This window comes from Triticum aestivum, chromosome 3A (assembly GCF_018294505.1).
Source record: "Triticum aestivum cultivar Chinese Spring chromosome 3A, IWGSC CS RefSeq v2.1, whole genome shotgun sequence".
Lineage (NCBI taxonomy): Eukaryota > Viridiplantae > Streptophyta > Magnoliopsida > Poales > Poaceae > Triticum > Triticum aestivum.
The window spans coordinates 730,554,371-730,569,768 of NC_057800.1; the positions used below are offsets into that span (position 1 = coordinate 730,554,371).

General features: G+C 43.8%; 1 protein-coding gene across 14 annotated transcripts; it reads right to left on the reverse strand.

The window, feature by feature from the left end:
* Window positions 1–2,458: 2,458 nt before the first annotated feature.
* Window positions 2,459–13,296, reverse strand: LOC123063561 (syntaxin-61). Of its 14 annotated transcripts, none has more exons than XM_044487372.1 (10): window positions 8,879–13,296; window positions 8,678–8,740; window positions 7,706–7,750; window positions 5,432–6,303; window positions 4,557–5,322; window positions 4,158–4,271; window positions 3,893–4,006; window positions 3,371–3,525; window positions 2,881–2,971; window positions 2,459–2,731 (listed from the first exon to the last, which is right to left on the reverse strand). In XM_044487372.1, the coding sequence occupies exons 5-10, from the start codon at window positions 4,575–4,577 to the stop codon at window positions 2,555–2,557; spliced, it is 672 nt and encodes a 223-aa protein (XP_044343307.1). In that variant the 5' UTR covers window positions 4,578–5,322; window positions 5,432–6,303; window positions 7,706–7,750; window positions 8,678–8,740; window positions 8,879–13,296; the 3' UTR covers window positions 2,459–2,554. The 14 variants fall into 14 exon arrangements, with proteins under 14 accessions (XP_044343307.1, XP_044343305.1, XP_044343312.1 ...); XM_044487370.1 differs by having other exon boundaries at window positions 7,706–7,824; XM_044487377.1 differs by lacking the exon at window positions 7,706–7,750 and having other exon boundaries at window positions 5,432–5,574.
* Window positions 13,297–15,398: the final 2,102 nt, after the last annotated feature.

The following is a 15,398-nucleotide window of genomic DNA, read 5'->3' on the forward strand; positions in this document are numbered from 1 at the left end:
CATCAGCCACCAGGCATGGGTCGACGCCCCCATCATAGGAGGTGCCCACGCCCTCGTCCCCAGCCGGTCCTGGTGGACCAAGGGATACAACCCAATGACTACCGACGACCACCGCCAAGAATGCTTGAGCGCCACCAAATCCATGGTCCTCGGAGCCGATCCGTCCAGTGACACAGTAGCGCCCAGAGAGTGCAACTCGGATCGACGTCGTGATTAGGTAGAAACCAAGTGGACCATAACGTGAAGGCTTGCCTTGGCATGGACCAAGTCAGCCCCCAATACATGTGCAGCGCCAAACATCGTCCACCACCAAGGACCAATAACCCTGCCGCCACCCCCAACAACCCACAGACCACAGCTCGAAATTGTCAGAGATGGCCAAGGGTCAGGTAGCGTCGCCGGACAACTGCAGGATGACGCCACCAAGAGGAGCAAATACCTACCCATCAAAAATGATGGTTCAAATCCAAATGGGGACGCCCAAGGTAGCCGGCAACTTTGACCATCTGGATGGTCTTGTCTTCGGAACCGCAATGAGGGTCAGCCCATCCACACCAAATGGGCCCAGACAGAGCAGACAAGAGCCTCCAGCCACTACAACCATTGCTATCCCTAAAAATACTACAACCATTGCCGCCCACACGACCAAGAGGTGAAGCCACCACTGCCACCATGCAACATGCTAGAAAGGCAACCGTGGAGTCCGCCATCCAGGACCGCTGCCCCGACACGCATGCCCCTAGGCACCATGAACCATCGATATCACAACCACCCAACCATGGTAGTAGAAGCGAAAGGAGTCTTCCTTTGACACCTAACCTGGCATCAGCCACCGGGCCTAGGTCGACGCCCCCACTGTAGGAGGTGCCCACAGCCGCGTCCCCAGCCGGTCCCGGTGGACCGGGGGATGCAACCCAATGACTACCCGAGGGCCACCGCCAAGAACGCTTAAGCGCCGCCAAATCCATGGTCCTCGGCGCCGATCCGTCCAATGACACAATAGCGCCCAAAGAGCGCAACTCGAACCGACGCCATGATAGTAGCAAGCAAGTGGACCATAATGCGAAGGCTTGCCCCAGTGCGGACCAAGTCAGCCCCCAATTCCTGTGCAGCGCCAAACATCGTCCACCACCACGGACCAGTAACCCTGTCGCCACCCCCCAACAAGCCACAGACCCCGGCTCGAAATTGTGGGAGATGGCCAAGGGTTAGGTAGCACCGCTGGCCAACTACGGGACGCTGCCACCAAGAGGAGCAAAGACCGCCGCATCAAACCTAATGGTTTGAATCCAAATGGGGACGCCCAAGGTAGGCGGCAACTCCAACCGTCAAAGCGGACGTGTCTTGGGATACTGTATGTTACTAGTTATATTACTCTCACTATGACCAGCCTTACTGACAATTTTTAATTTTTGCCTCGTTCTCGCTAATGCGGTTATGAAATTATGATTACTAGAGTATAGCAATCGGAGCTTTCATTCTTGCATATTCTTTGGCTTCAGTTCCATTTCAACAATTTTTTCACAAAAGTTTCAAAAAGTGTTAGATAACTCATGTAATTTTTTATTTAGATTTAAAACGTTTTATGGAATATAAACAATTTCACCGATTTTGGAATCATTCCACCGGCACTTCACCGAATTTCACAATTTTATTCATTGCAACATAGTGTTGGTGAATTTTCGCATCAGTTTTACAGATATTCAGTCATACACAGATGTTTCCCACAAATCCTGAAATCCAATTGTATTCTAAAGACAATCCACACAAATCCAAATTCAGAAGTAATTTCAGTACTTGTACGTTCTCGTGAGAGAGTAATGGAAATGACATAATTTTGGCTTATATGGGCGATGAGGGTCCATGTACAATCCATGTTGTATGTAGATATGAGAAGGTACCTAGTAAATGGTACCCAAATTGTATTGCAACACAACCACAGGAAAAAGAAAAGAGCAATCTTATTCTTACATACTAGTTTTACGAGAAGCTTACACGCCGGAATAGCACTTTTGGTTCATCGGATTCGTAGATATATTTGAGGTACCTTTTTCAAGCCATCTTTTGATGCTGATTGAGTGTTCAGATAGGTGCTTACTACAACATTATCTATTTTGTGGGGAGACTATCTATGTTTCCCAACTGTCAATACTTCTATCGTCTCTAAGCAATGCTAAATTGATAATCTCAAGCTTGATAGAACAAGCACAACCGCAAGAGATTTTTCTTTTAAACGTGGAACACAGCCGACAGGCTGAATGCTTAATGTGGAACACAACTTACAGTAAGCAGGTACATGGACATACGTACACTATACGCTATACAAGTAACAAAATCTATAAGTTTTTTCTCTCGTTGTAATAAGAATGTTTTGCTATATTGCAAAGGTTGAAGTTCATATGTTGTTTTATTTGGAAGCAACGAAAAAGAGAAAATTTCACGTTGTAAGTTAGTTGTCTAGCACGGATCTCAAAGCTATATTGAAGGTATGGATAGAATGTGTCCATGAGCCTAAGCTCTAAAAATCCGCGTCCATACAAGTAGTGGTATATTGCTATGTCAAAAACACTAGAACGAAGAGTATGATGAAGAGGACCACCAGGAAGAGGATGAGCATGATTTGCCCTTTGATGCCGGCCTTCTTCATCACCATCGCCACTCGTTTCTGCACAATGTCGAGCCTGTTGGAAGTAGTTTCCATCTCCAGGCTTAGGTTGTTGAGGATCCTTTCCTGTGAAAACAGTAGCATGTACTCCAGTTACTTCCTCTGCCAGTAACATGCTAACATGCACATTTTTATGTCGCTACATGCATAACGGAAAAACAACTGCACGCCCATGCAGCAACCTAGAAGTCTGCTTGCCAGTCAGTGGCAACTACCTGTCCACATAGTTCTTCGTGTATGGTAAGCCCTACACCTCCAATCCTCTGAACGTTCGCACTGAGCTCATCGAGTTCATCATCCTGCTGCCTAAAAGAAATTCAGTAAAAAGAGTTAGTTAACGATAACCAAGAGCATACTCATACAGGTCTCTCAAGGGCGGCACGAGAATGGGCACGTACAGATAAGATGATTCAGTTCATGAAAAGGTTGTATTATCGAGGAGGAGCAACAAAGACACTAAATAGAATGTAAACATGATATTTCTACTAATTAGGGTGTTTCATTGAAAAAACCTTAGTAAAAATGGTTAGCATGCATAGAACACCATAACTTTAAATTAAACACCACCTACTTACATACAAGGGGAATCTTGAGTAATCCTACTCATATTGAACAGATAATAAGTTTCTTTTTTTGGAGCACATGTTTCTAACCAACATATTTGTACAGTATATGAGTAGTAAAAGTAAGAGTGAGCAATCTCACCTCATTAGTAGAAGCTCTCTATCTGATTCTGAAGCAATATAGTCATCATTGTCTTGGGAAGAATAGTAGTTAGTTCTGCTTGTGCCATTGTCCTGATGTCTTGCCATTGCAGGATTACTCTTCCCCTTTTCAACAGCTCTTTTTACAGTACCAATCTGGTGGTTGTCCAAAGATATGAATCGAAAATAAATAGTCTTCACTTTGCCAATCGTAAAGATAAAAGCACACTAACATAAATGTCATTCCCATCTGTCTCCTCTTTTACAGGCTAAAGGATATCGTCATATTCAGCTGTAATAGTGCCGTCCATGCATGCTCAAGTGTACCACATTTTTGTTCTAAAAAGGGAGATAACACATGTGCGGATGTGCCTCATTGGTAATCCTATGACATAGCTAGAAGAAAAACAATGAAAGAAATCTGTAGTATAACTTGTTCAGGAACAATCCTCAAGCCAGTCCAGTTATTATAATAAAGGCAGACGAAGTATGTAAATAAATGATGGAACACATAAAGAAATACCTGATTACGAGCAGAGCCGGTCCAGTTCTGTCGTCTGGAGAGTTCAACTTCATCGAGTACATAATACGCTGGATCCCTTGATGCAACTGAAATTGTCTTTTCCAACTCATCCACCTCAAACATAAACAAAAACTAGTCAGGCCAGAATAAATATATGGCAATAAAAAGTTTAGACTCGATAAATCAGATGCATATCCTGCCATATAGATTAGTATCGAATGAAGATCAAAGTGATTATTGGTGCTGTTTTGCTGAGTTGTTATACCTGCCACTCAATGCTTTCACAGCTGGTGAGAAGCTCTTTTGTTAGTTGAACATATTCTCCAGTGTTTGAAGAAACTTGCCCCCACCAATGGAAAGTAGTCTGCAGCTTACCGATCTGCGAAGTAAAGATGATCTTTATCCTCAGGACCACAAAAAGAACACAGACACATGCAGTTTGATGATGCAGTATGTTTCTAAAGATATGGGAGAGTTAACCAACATATACATATGAGTTTTATCTTCAGGTTTAACAGAACAGGACAGATAAATTCATCTGTTTCTGAAAGTATAAGAGACATAGCAGCACAAGTACTGTATGTAAATATTCAACTTTTCAGCTATAAATCCAACTTCTCCTTCTTGCTCTCCTTACTCGCCTCGTCTCCTCTGCTGTACTCACCTCATCCCACTGCCCTTCCATCTCTTCTCCCAGAGCGACCTGGCCACCTTCTCCTTCATGCTCCCGTCGCTCGCAGATGGATGAGAGAGAGGAATGGAGTGAGAAGAGGAACGGGCTGAAGAACGCCCTGCATCTCCTTTGGGGAAACAACTCCGGACAAACAAACAGAAACGGGCCCAAGGCCGAAGTATAACAATGGGCCACAACAAAAAAACGTGAAACAACGACGACAAACGGGCCGATGCGAGCCACACCAGCGCGGGGTGCGAGAGCTGGACGGGGATCAGAAGCTCGCACGAAAAATCAAGCAGAAACACATCGAACGGTACTGCACTTAGATGTGAGATAAGTATATTACATCTAGATGTGAAATAGCAATTATGTTCTAATATACTCAGTTAATTAATTTCGATCTAGCATATTTTCTAACAGAACAATATTTATGTTGCATGGAGTACAACATGGAATTCCCAAACCAAAAACTGCAAAGAATAATTGCCAAATAAGTTCATAGCAAATTGTTTATTGTCTGGATCTTATTCATTTTTCTTCCAGCTCATGATAAGAATCCGGTTTCATGGAAGTACAGAGGAAGAGGAGGGAGGTAAATATGCACACTTGGCTCTACACTCGTCCATTGTTTTGTAGCATTGCCAATTGCCTACACAACAATAGCATCTATATTTATCCGGGTTGCAGATTGGTATAGTTGCACTCTTTGTGCACCACGGAGGAATACGCTCGCCATTGACACCGATGACTTCAACTATAAAAGTTTACGACAAATAAACCATCAATATTCAAAACTAATAAAAGAAACTAAACGAAAGTAGAGTTAAATAATCGATCGATAGGGAAATATGAGTGCCACTTACACTGCCCATGAATAGCGAAGCATACTAGAAGAAGTAGCAACAGTGCGTTAACGCGCTTAGTGCAGTCTCCCATGATGCAGCCAATCGATCACGATCGCAATTTTAATCTGATCCAAGAATGATAGGATGTGTCTTCGGTTGACCTGCAGCCTTCTGATCCATGGTTCATATATATATAGAAACAAATCTTTCTCTTTTTATTACCATATATCTTCGGTAATTAATGTGTGACACCCTTATATTTTTCTCTATGGTATGCATGACATCCTTCTAGTATTGTACAAACTTATTGATGAAAAAAGATATACATACAAGATATACTATTTTCGACAAATTAATAACCCCAAATTAAGTTGAGTATCAAAAAAAAATATGTACTAATTACAAATTGGATCGCCCTCTTCATAATCTCAAATTAATTATATACTAGTAAATAATTGTCCATGTTGCAAAGGGGACATAGACATTCTAGCATATTAGCATGTGACTGCATGCCTATTATTATGTTGGTGTACTAAAATCTTAGCAAGTTTTTTTTTTAGAAAAGGGGTATGACCCCAGCCTCTGCATCAGAAAGATGCATACGGCTCATATTATTAACGAATCAAAACCAGTCACAAGGTCTCCAAAATCTGAAAGTTAGAAAAGAAAAAAGGTTGCTCAAGCGAGCCTAAACATAGAGCCACAACCGGCTGGCAAATAAAATAGGAGCACTATATGCCTATCCTATTACATGACCGCCATCCAAACCGGTTGAAAATAACCCGAGCTACCATCTCCCATCGGGTAGACGCAGTAGCCAAACGCCCCCTGGCCTCCGTCGGTGTGAGTAGCGACCACATACGGATCAATGCTGTGGCCCTAAAGATAACCTGCAAAAAGTGAAAGTTCGTTGCTCTGTTAAAAACCAAATCATTTCTGCAGTTCCATACTGCCCATAACAAGGCACACACTCCAACACGAATGTGTCTTGCTAAATCCAAGTTAACCCCATCAAGCCATGTTCCAAATAACATATTGATAGAGGTAGGTGGAGTAATATTAAAAGCAATATGAATCGAACGCCAAAGAATCTTAGCCAGCGGACAATCTAGAAATAGGTGCCTGATAGTTTCGTTACCATCACAAAAACTACACCTAGCAGAACCCATCCAATTGCGTTTTGCCAGGTTATCCTTTGTCAAAATGACTTGTTTATGCACAAACCACATAAACACTTTGATTCGCAAAGGTACCTTAACTTTCCAGACGTGCTTCGAGCGAGGAATGACACTAGTATTTATGACATCCAGATACATAGATTTGACCGAGAACCTGCCGTCCTTAGTCAGTTTCCAAAACAATCTATCTAGCTGCTGAGACAGCTGGACATCCATCAGCCTTCGTACAAGGTGAAGCCAGGCCTCCCAACGATCGCCTACCAGCGTCCTCCGAAAGCTAATATTGAGAGGCGTGGACTGTAAGATAGTTGCAACGTAGGCTTCTCGACGTTGAACAATGTTATACAGAGTAGGATATTGAAGTGCCAGAGGCGTTTCCCCAAGCCACGTATCCTCCCAGAACCTCGTGTTAGCCCCATCACCGACTAAGATTTTTGCCCTGTTAAAGAAGAGTGGCTTGACTCTCATCAACCCTTTCCAAAACGGCGAATCAGTCGGGCGCACAGTCACCTGAGCCAAAGTTTTAGACTGAAGATACTTATTTCGCAGAATCTGAGCCCAAGTAGCCTCTGTCTCGGACGAAAGTTTAAAAAGCCACTTGCTAAGGAGACATCTATTCTTGATCTCTAGATTTTCAATGCCTAGACCACCTTGGTCCTTCGGCCTACAGATGATATCCCATTTTGCAAGCCTATACTTTCGTATCAACTCATCATTCTGCCAAAAGAATCGAGATCGATAAAAGTCTAACCTCTTCCTGACCCCCACCGGGACCTCGAAAAAGGATAAAAGAAACATGGGCATACTGGTGAGGACCGAATTAATCAGGATTAATCGACCTCCATATGACATGAGCTTCCCTTTCCAACAGCCCAGTTTCTTTTCAAAACGATCCTCGATGCACTTCCACTCCTTGTTCGTCAGCTTACGATGATGAATGGGTATACCTAAGTATGTAAACGGTAGCGAACCCAACTCACATCCGAACAATTGCTTATACGCCCTCCTGGTCCTCAGTAGCTCTTCCAAAGCAAAACAGTTCGCTCTTATGGAAGTTAATCTTGAGTCCAGACAATTGTTCAAATAAGCACAACACAAGCTTCATGTTTCTTACTTTCGCCAAGTCATGCTCCATAAAGATGATAGTGTCATCAGCATACTGCAAAATGGATATACCACCATCAACTAGGTGCGGAACCAAGCCAGAAACCTGCCCCGCATCCTTAGCTCGACCTATTAAAATAGATAACATATCAACCACTATGTTGAATAGAATCGGTGACATGGGATCTCCTTGCCTTAGTCCTTTGTGTGTCTGGAAATAGTGACCTATATCATCATTCACTTTAATCCCTACACTCCCTTTTTGCGTAAAGGACTCAATCTGGTCTCGCCAGGCCTTGTCAAATCCTTTCATACGCAATGCCTGTTGAAGGAAAGGCCATTTAACTTTATCGTATGCTTTTTCAAAATCCACTTTAAAAACCACACCATCTAGTTTTTTTGAGTGGATCTCATGGAGCGTTTCATGCAAGACGACCACCCCTTCAAGAATATTTCTACCTGTCATCTTATTGGTAACCATTTTGGTAAAAACTTATTTAAAAGTTACATGAGTCATTTTGTCGAGCCTTAAGACGACCATACGAGGCTTACTAAGAAGTAAGTCGATCTATTATTTTCCACGCATCATCAGAAAGCCTCTTCCATTTAAGCTAAAAGAAAGCCCGTTACTATTCTAGAGTTCTGTGCTAATGTACCAAACTAACATCCGTGGACCTAATTAAGAACTTGCACGGGCAGACTTGATCTAAACATATGGATTAAGTGGTCAGCCCAACTACAGAGTACGCCATGATCGTGCTTCATGGTCCACACTGGGTTCGGTAGTTAAGGGCTGGGTTCTGTAAGCTAGTGTAGCAAACACTAATGTCTGGAAATGGAAGGCTTCCAGGCTGCTACATAATCCGGAAAAGCATCTTTGCACATAGCTAAACAATAAAAGAGAAAGAGTAAAGAAGAACGGGCCAATGCAAAGAACCATCAATTCATCCTCAAAAAGAAACACGAGACTATGAGAGGTCACCTTGATTCAGCGACTGTATGCTATGAGGCAGGTAACGAGAGCTTGCGATGATGGCGGAGATCACTGCTGCCGATCCAATTCGAGACGGGGAACACAAAAGGAGAGGAGAAGATAGATGTTAAGTCGTGACTCGTGAGTAAGGGGATTGGAAATTGAAACAAGTATATGAGATGAGATAGAGCGAGGGAGAGAGCAACTCACGGTCGACCGACGAGGGACTCCTGCTGGCTGCTGCTTCGGGCTTGCTGGCTGTAGAGATGAGAGAGGAGCAGCTTGGGAAGGCCACCTATGGTTCACACCATCACAAGCACGAGAGAAGCTAGGGAACAGAGTGATGTGGTGGTGTGATGCCCTGTGCAGCCCGAGCAAGAGCACTTTATAAAGGATCGAGGCACGGCTAAATCGTTGGACTCTATTATCTTTCACTGTGGACGGTCAGAGGAACCCCGGCTTTTCCCTCCACTTGGGGCTGCTCCTCCTTTTCGGGTGTTGAGGCTTTAACGCAATGCAGGTGCGGACAAGGCCTACTAAATTTTTTCATTCTAGAAACCACGAGAAAGCATGTGTTCCATTCTACTCCCTCCGTTCCTAAATACTTGTCTTTCTAGGCATTTCAACAAGTGACTACATACGAAGCAATCTGTGTTGTTGAAGCTGTGAGAGCATTCTAGCCAGTATTAAGCATATCAATGGATTACTAAAGATTGAGATGCCGAATCCATCGAATGGATAGAACAATGCAATTGTACTCCTTAGAAGTAATCTATCTGGGGAGGGAGGAGATTAAGAAGAATTAGAAATCTATCTACCTAGCTCAATTGTGCTTGAAAAAATTAGTGCAGTGAGTCTTCAAGTAATGATGGAACCTTTTTTCGATAAAGGATGATTTTATTAACTCAAAATGTAGCATCAAGCTAATACAAACCATAAGAGTAACATGTGGCCTCTGCATAGCTAAGATGAACACAGCCAATCTCAGACAGTCTGACATAAGAAAAAAATAAGACATATTGGCACCTAGCTAGTGTTGCTTAGCGCCTTCACAAAACTTGATGCATATGCTGCTTGTACAGCTACAATATCGCGTAGATCGGCACAACCACTACGGAGTATCAGGAATCCACACGGTTTTGGTTGTCTACCGATGTAGATAGAACACAAATGAAGGGCCTTTTTCTATCTTTTTTGAGACTCCACTCCACTGTAAAAAGAGCTCTAGTTGTTTCCCCCTCAGTTTAGGAGACTACCCAAAAGGCAAATACAACTGTACTCCATGCATGAGAAAATAGGATGAAACTTCAGTCCAGATTCTTCCATGATTAGTCTGGGAAAACAGAGGCGTTCGGTTTCACATGTACATGAACAAAAGAAAGAAAAGAAGATAGAGAAGCCAGTAACAAAAACTGATTAGGCTCATCTTTGAAAGAAAGCTGCCATGTTTCTTTCACATGTACAAGAGCATGAACAACAGGGGAAAAAGAGAGGATGTAGATGCTCAGTAACACAAAGTTGATCGATGTCCTTGGGGGTGTTTTTGTGTTTACCAAAAAGTTATCGCACAGTTGTAAGTATTGCTGTTTTCGCCATCTACTGGAAACCGCAGTTGAAAGAAAAGGAGGGAACAAAAAAGGAGAAAAATGATGTTTATGTTGGCTTTTCAGGCATGGACCTGAAGTGTCCTCCTGGTGCTTTGGATCTCAATTAATTGTCCTGCTACAGATGATGAAGTTAGCAATGGTCAAGGTGATGATGCCCTACAACATTATTTGACTCGGTTCTTGGCATGACCATCTAATCCATTACGCTCAATTTACAGACTACTAACTCCCTCGAAATCATGTACACGCATCTTTAGGAATCATGTCAACTAGTGGTAGCATCCAATTCAATTAAATTTTGGTGGCACACATGCGATGCATGCTAACCAACTGGGTTAATTGGAGTAGCAGGACCAACATGCCAATATGTGGAGTGCAATTTGCATGTAAAGTATATCAACAAAGTCCTAAGGAATGCACAAATTGCATGTGAAAAGTTGCAGATCTCGGAAAGAGAACAAAGGATAAGAACATGAAAAAAATTTAGAGATAATGCAAGTAGCATGTAAGTTGTGACTGCTTGAAAAAGGAAAGGGTAAGTGCTACTCTACTTGCATAGCATGACAGGAGCGATGGCACGTGGAAGAGAGTGTGCTGTGTCGATCATGTGAGATTCATCATGCATGCAGCGGGCATCCGGGGTGGGCATACCGGCAACATCTCTTTTGCAAACAGTGTGTCCGCTTGGTTGTTTATGTGAACAAATTTACGGAGAAAATAAACGAGAAACTAGCTAGTGATACAAAGTGATTTCATGTTTGTGCGTTGATGCCCTGGCATGCACTGCTCAGATTCGCATCGTACGTCTAGCTAGCTAGTGAAAGCAAAGCAACCACGCCAGAGGCTAGCTAGCTTTTGCCCGCCGTTTCAGTCGATACGTACACTCTACTGTGACCGAAGACTAAAGGCCATCACTAGCTACTGTGCATGTAACTCACTCCACTCACTGAGTGTAATGACGACGAGAGAGACGTCTCACCGTTGAGCGATCGACAAGTGGCATGCAAATGCATGCATGGAATCGTTTTTGCACGTGCTCATGCGTTCATGTCTTCGTTCCTGCCATCGGCGCTTCCATTGGCCACTGCTTAGCCTGCCCCAGCTGCCATTGCCCTCGTGCGGACATGAAGATGGTGCCCGACAGGCGGGTGCACGTGTCGTATACCGCAGTATGTGTGATCCTTTTGCTCGGAATCCTCTCAACATCATTCAGCTGCTCTACACTTCCAACATATAGAGTTATGAAATGGTACGTCTATTAAAGGAGGAAGATAGCACTCTTGGGTGGCTCCGGACTAGTCGACTATCGTTTTCTACTCTAATTCCGCATACAGATGTTTTGTTACACTTTGCATGATCACAATCCATATTTGCAGTACTTTTATATTTTTGATGTCACTGTTTCTTCATGTTGTGTACTGCTCATTGCAAAAGTGACATGCTCGTCGTCGCGGCCTTAGAGGCTGGCAGAGGAGAGGTGCACCCGTCGAAACAAATGTTGGGCAGGTCCGGTTCCACCAAGCCGAAGGTGTCCTTTCCTCGTGTCGCATGCCTCCTCTTGGCAGGCCCCTATGCCTGCCGGTGGCAGATAGAGCGGGGCTGGCGGGGTAGACGAGACGTGAGCACACGTGCGACGATGGCAGGAGACGATTGAGAAACGAGGCAGGCGAGTCGACGCGCTCACAAACCCAACAGCGACACACACAACACCATGGAAATTTGGGCCAAGAAGAACGGGACCTCCTATTGAGCACATAGGGCACTGGACAACGAGCAAACACGCATGCTGGTGCACGGTATTGGGAGGCACACACAAGCCGCATGCTCAGATTCTATAATCTAGTAGAGGGAGGACAGACACAACACAATACATAGCACATGAACACAATTTGCTTAACAATTTATTGTCTTATTCATCCATCTTTCCAATTGGCTACAAGAATCTAGTTCTATGGATCTACAGAGGAGGAAGAGGGGGGAGGATGGCAAGCAGGTCCGCATTCCGCAAACGACTTGTAACAAGTCCAGTTATACAAACAGCAGTAACACCTGTTTTCGTCGGGGTTGCACGGTGGGAAAGTGCTACTCCTGTAGCACCCAGGATGATCACCTGTAATAATATTGATATACTCCCTCCGTTCACGAATAAGTGCACATCTAGGTTTTGTCCTAAGTCAAAGTTTTAAAACTTTGACCAACTTTATAGGGAAATGTAACAACATTTATAACACTAAATTAGTATCTCTAGATTCGTCTTGAAATGTACTTTCATAATATATCAATTTGATGTCATATATGCTACTACTCTTTTCTATAAAGTTGGTCAAAATTTTAAATTTTTGACTTAGGACAAAAGTTAGATGTACACTTATTCACGGACGAAGGGAGTATACCATTAATATTCAAGACTAAGTGGCAAGGTGAGAAAAAACACACGTGAAGAACCAAAGGAAGGAAGGGCACGAGAAGAACAATATATTTGTTGCATTTGGCGGGTAATAATACCCTTCTATTGTAATATGATGGTTAATTACAAATAAGATACACACAACTTATTTTTCTTAATTTCCTTCCATGGTTAATAGTATTTTTTGTGTAATATGTACCGACGAAAACATTGTATATATAGCATGCCTAAAATTAAGGAAAATATCGAGAAGAAAATATGTTGTGTCAAGTTGAGTCACTTACATTGCCCACCAACAGCAAAGCACAGCAGCAACAACAGTGCGCGGACAAGCTTAGTGGATCCTCCCACGGTGTGCAGTTCATGGACAAGTTGTTGTAGTCCCTCCTGCAAGTGCAACGATTCAATTATTCTCAGCAACGCCGAACAAGCTAGGAGAGCGAACAGAGACGGGTGGATGGAGCAGTGGAGTGATGCGCTTTGAAGATGGAGTGCGAGCCAGAGATCGCTTTATAAAGACTACGAGACGACGCGAGGCCGCGGCTAACGGAGTTGGATCGCGCCGATCTTGTTGGCCTTTCAAAGTAACGAGCTGGCGTGGCTGTAACGACCACCGGACGCACAAAAGGCTTCTCATCGTGCTGCTACAGGACAGGCATCGTGGGATGGTTCACTGGCAACATCTCTCTTTCTTTTGCACTATGTGCGGTGCGGGCCGATGGATCCCAGATTGGTAAAAAAACTGCATAATGCAACCGGCAGAGAAAAAGCAAGAACGCTCCCCATCCCTACCTCGGTTGAGCAATAATGAAGTTTTTTTTTACCAGGAATCATGCACCAGAGAGAGAGAGAGAGAGAGAGAGAGAGAGAGAGAGAGAGAGAGAGATTCCAACCAGTAATAAAAGCATGGCATGTCAATGGATTGCTCAAGTATGAGACGCTGAATATGATCATGAGTCCGTTGATAAAATTAACAATGCAACTGTACTCCTCCCAAGTAATTCAATGGGTTATGAGAAACAGCATTTCACATGAGCAATGTAGAGATACAGTGAGCCTCGGTCCAATTGTACATGAGAAGAGAAAAGAGAGAGGGGTGAGAAAGATACTCATGTACGCGACATTTTTCTTTTCCTATGAGCGATCAGAGAAAAGAGAGAGGGTTGTTGCTCCGCAAGGGCAGTGCATGTGGCAAGGGAGAGAAAGATGCATGCACGATGGGATCGGAAAGAAACGTGATCGGTTCCTCTTGCTTGACACGGACGGACGGACGAGTACAAAGAATCGTGTCACCAGCTGGACGCTGCTGGTGACCTCCTCGAAGACAGCAGCGTGGGGCGTGCGGGCGCCGCGCTGATTAGTGATTATCCCAGCGGCAGTCCACCACCCAAAGTTCTTGAAGCGGGCATGATCACGACGCAGATCAGCTGACTAGAACTGACGACATGTAGTCTAGACCGGGCGTAAACGGCAGAAGAATTACGATCTTTCTGCGGTACGGCGAAGTGCTCGAGTTAGAGCTAGAAAGAAACTTCATGATGAAAAATTAAAGGTATCTTCTGAAATAGCAGAGGTCTGAGGGACTTGGCTAAACGAAGATTTCTAGCTAACGCTTCTAGGGAACACAAGTTGGATTTTGTCGCACTGTTAGAGACATGACGTGACAACTTCACATCACAATTTTTGGGGACGATATCAGGGGGGTTGGATTTTGACTGGCATTGCTTGCCACCTCGGGGAAGATCGGGTGGGTTTCTCCTTGGAGTTAATTGTGAGACTCTTGAGGTGCTAAATGTTTTCTTGGGAGAATTCGCTGTTAAATTCCAGATTCGGTCTAAGGTGGACGGATTCAGATGGGCTCTTGTGGTTGTGTATGGCGCGGCACAGCCGGAATTCAAACCGGACTTTCTTGCCGATCTTGCCAGAATTCGTGGAGGGGAGACTCTACCCATTCTGGTAGGTGGGGATTTCAACATCATTAGAAGAAGAGAGGATAAAAACAACGATAATTTTGATGCCAGATGGTCCTTTATGTTTAACGTGATCATTGAAAGTTTGGACCTACGTGAGATTGTGCTCACTGGTAGGCAATTTACTTGGGCAAATAATCTTCCGACCCCGACTTATGAAAAGCTGGATCGGGTTCTCACGAGTGCTGAGTGGGAACAAAAATTTCCTCTAGTGTCAGTGCAGGCAATGCCTAGAGGAGTTTCTGATCATACGCCAGTTCTTGTTGATTCAGGTGAGGCGACTCACTTGGGCAATAAGAGTGTTTTCTCTTTCAAAAATGCGTGGTTCGAGAGAGAGGACTTCCTTGAGTTGGTATCAAGGGAGTGGGCGGCTGAGCAAAGAGGTTCCTCTGCGGAGGAAAGATGGCAATACAAGATTAGACATCTTAGAAAGTTCCTTAGAGGCTGGGCTAAGAATAATAGTGGAGCTTATAGACTTGAGAAGGAGAGACTTCTCAAGTTGATTGATGATCTAGACATTAAGGCAGAGAGTGTGCCTCTAGCCATAAATGACCGGGTATCTAAGAGAGAGGCTGAGGTCAGTCTGGCAAAGCTTCTTAGAGAGGAAGAAATGAAGTGGGCGTGTAGAGCAAAAGTACGCCAAGTGGTTCAAGGGGACAACAACACTCAATTTTTCCACATGATTGCTAATGGAAAACATAGAAAAAAGAAAATCATCCAACTTGAACAGGATGAGGGAACGATTG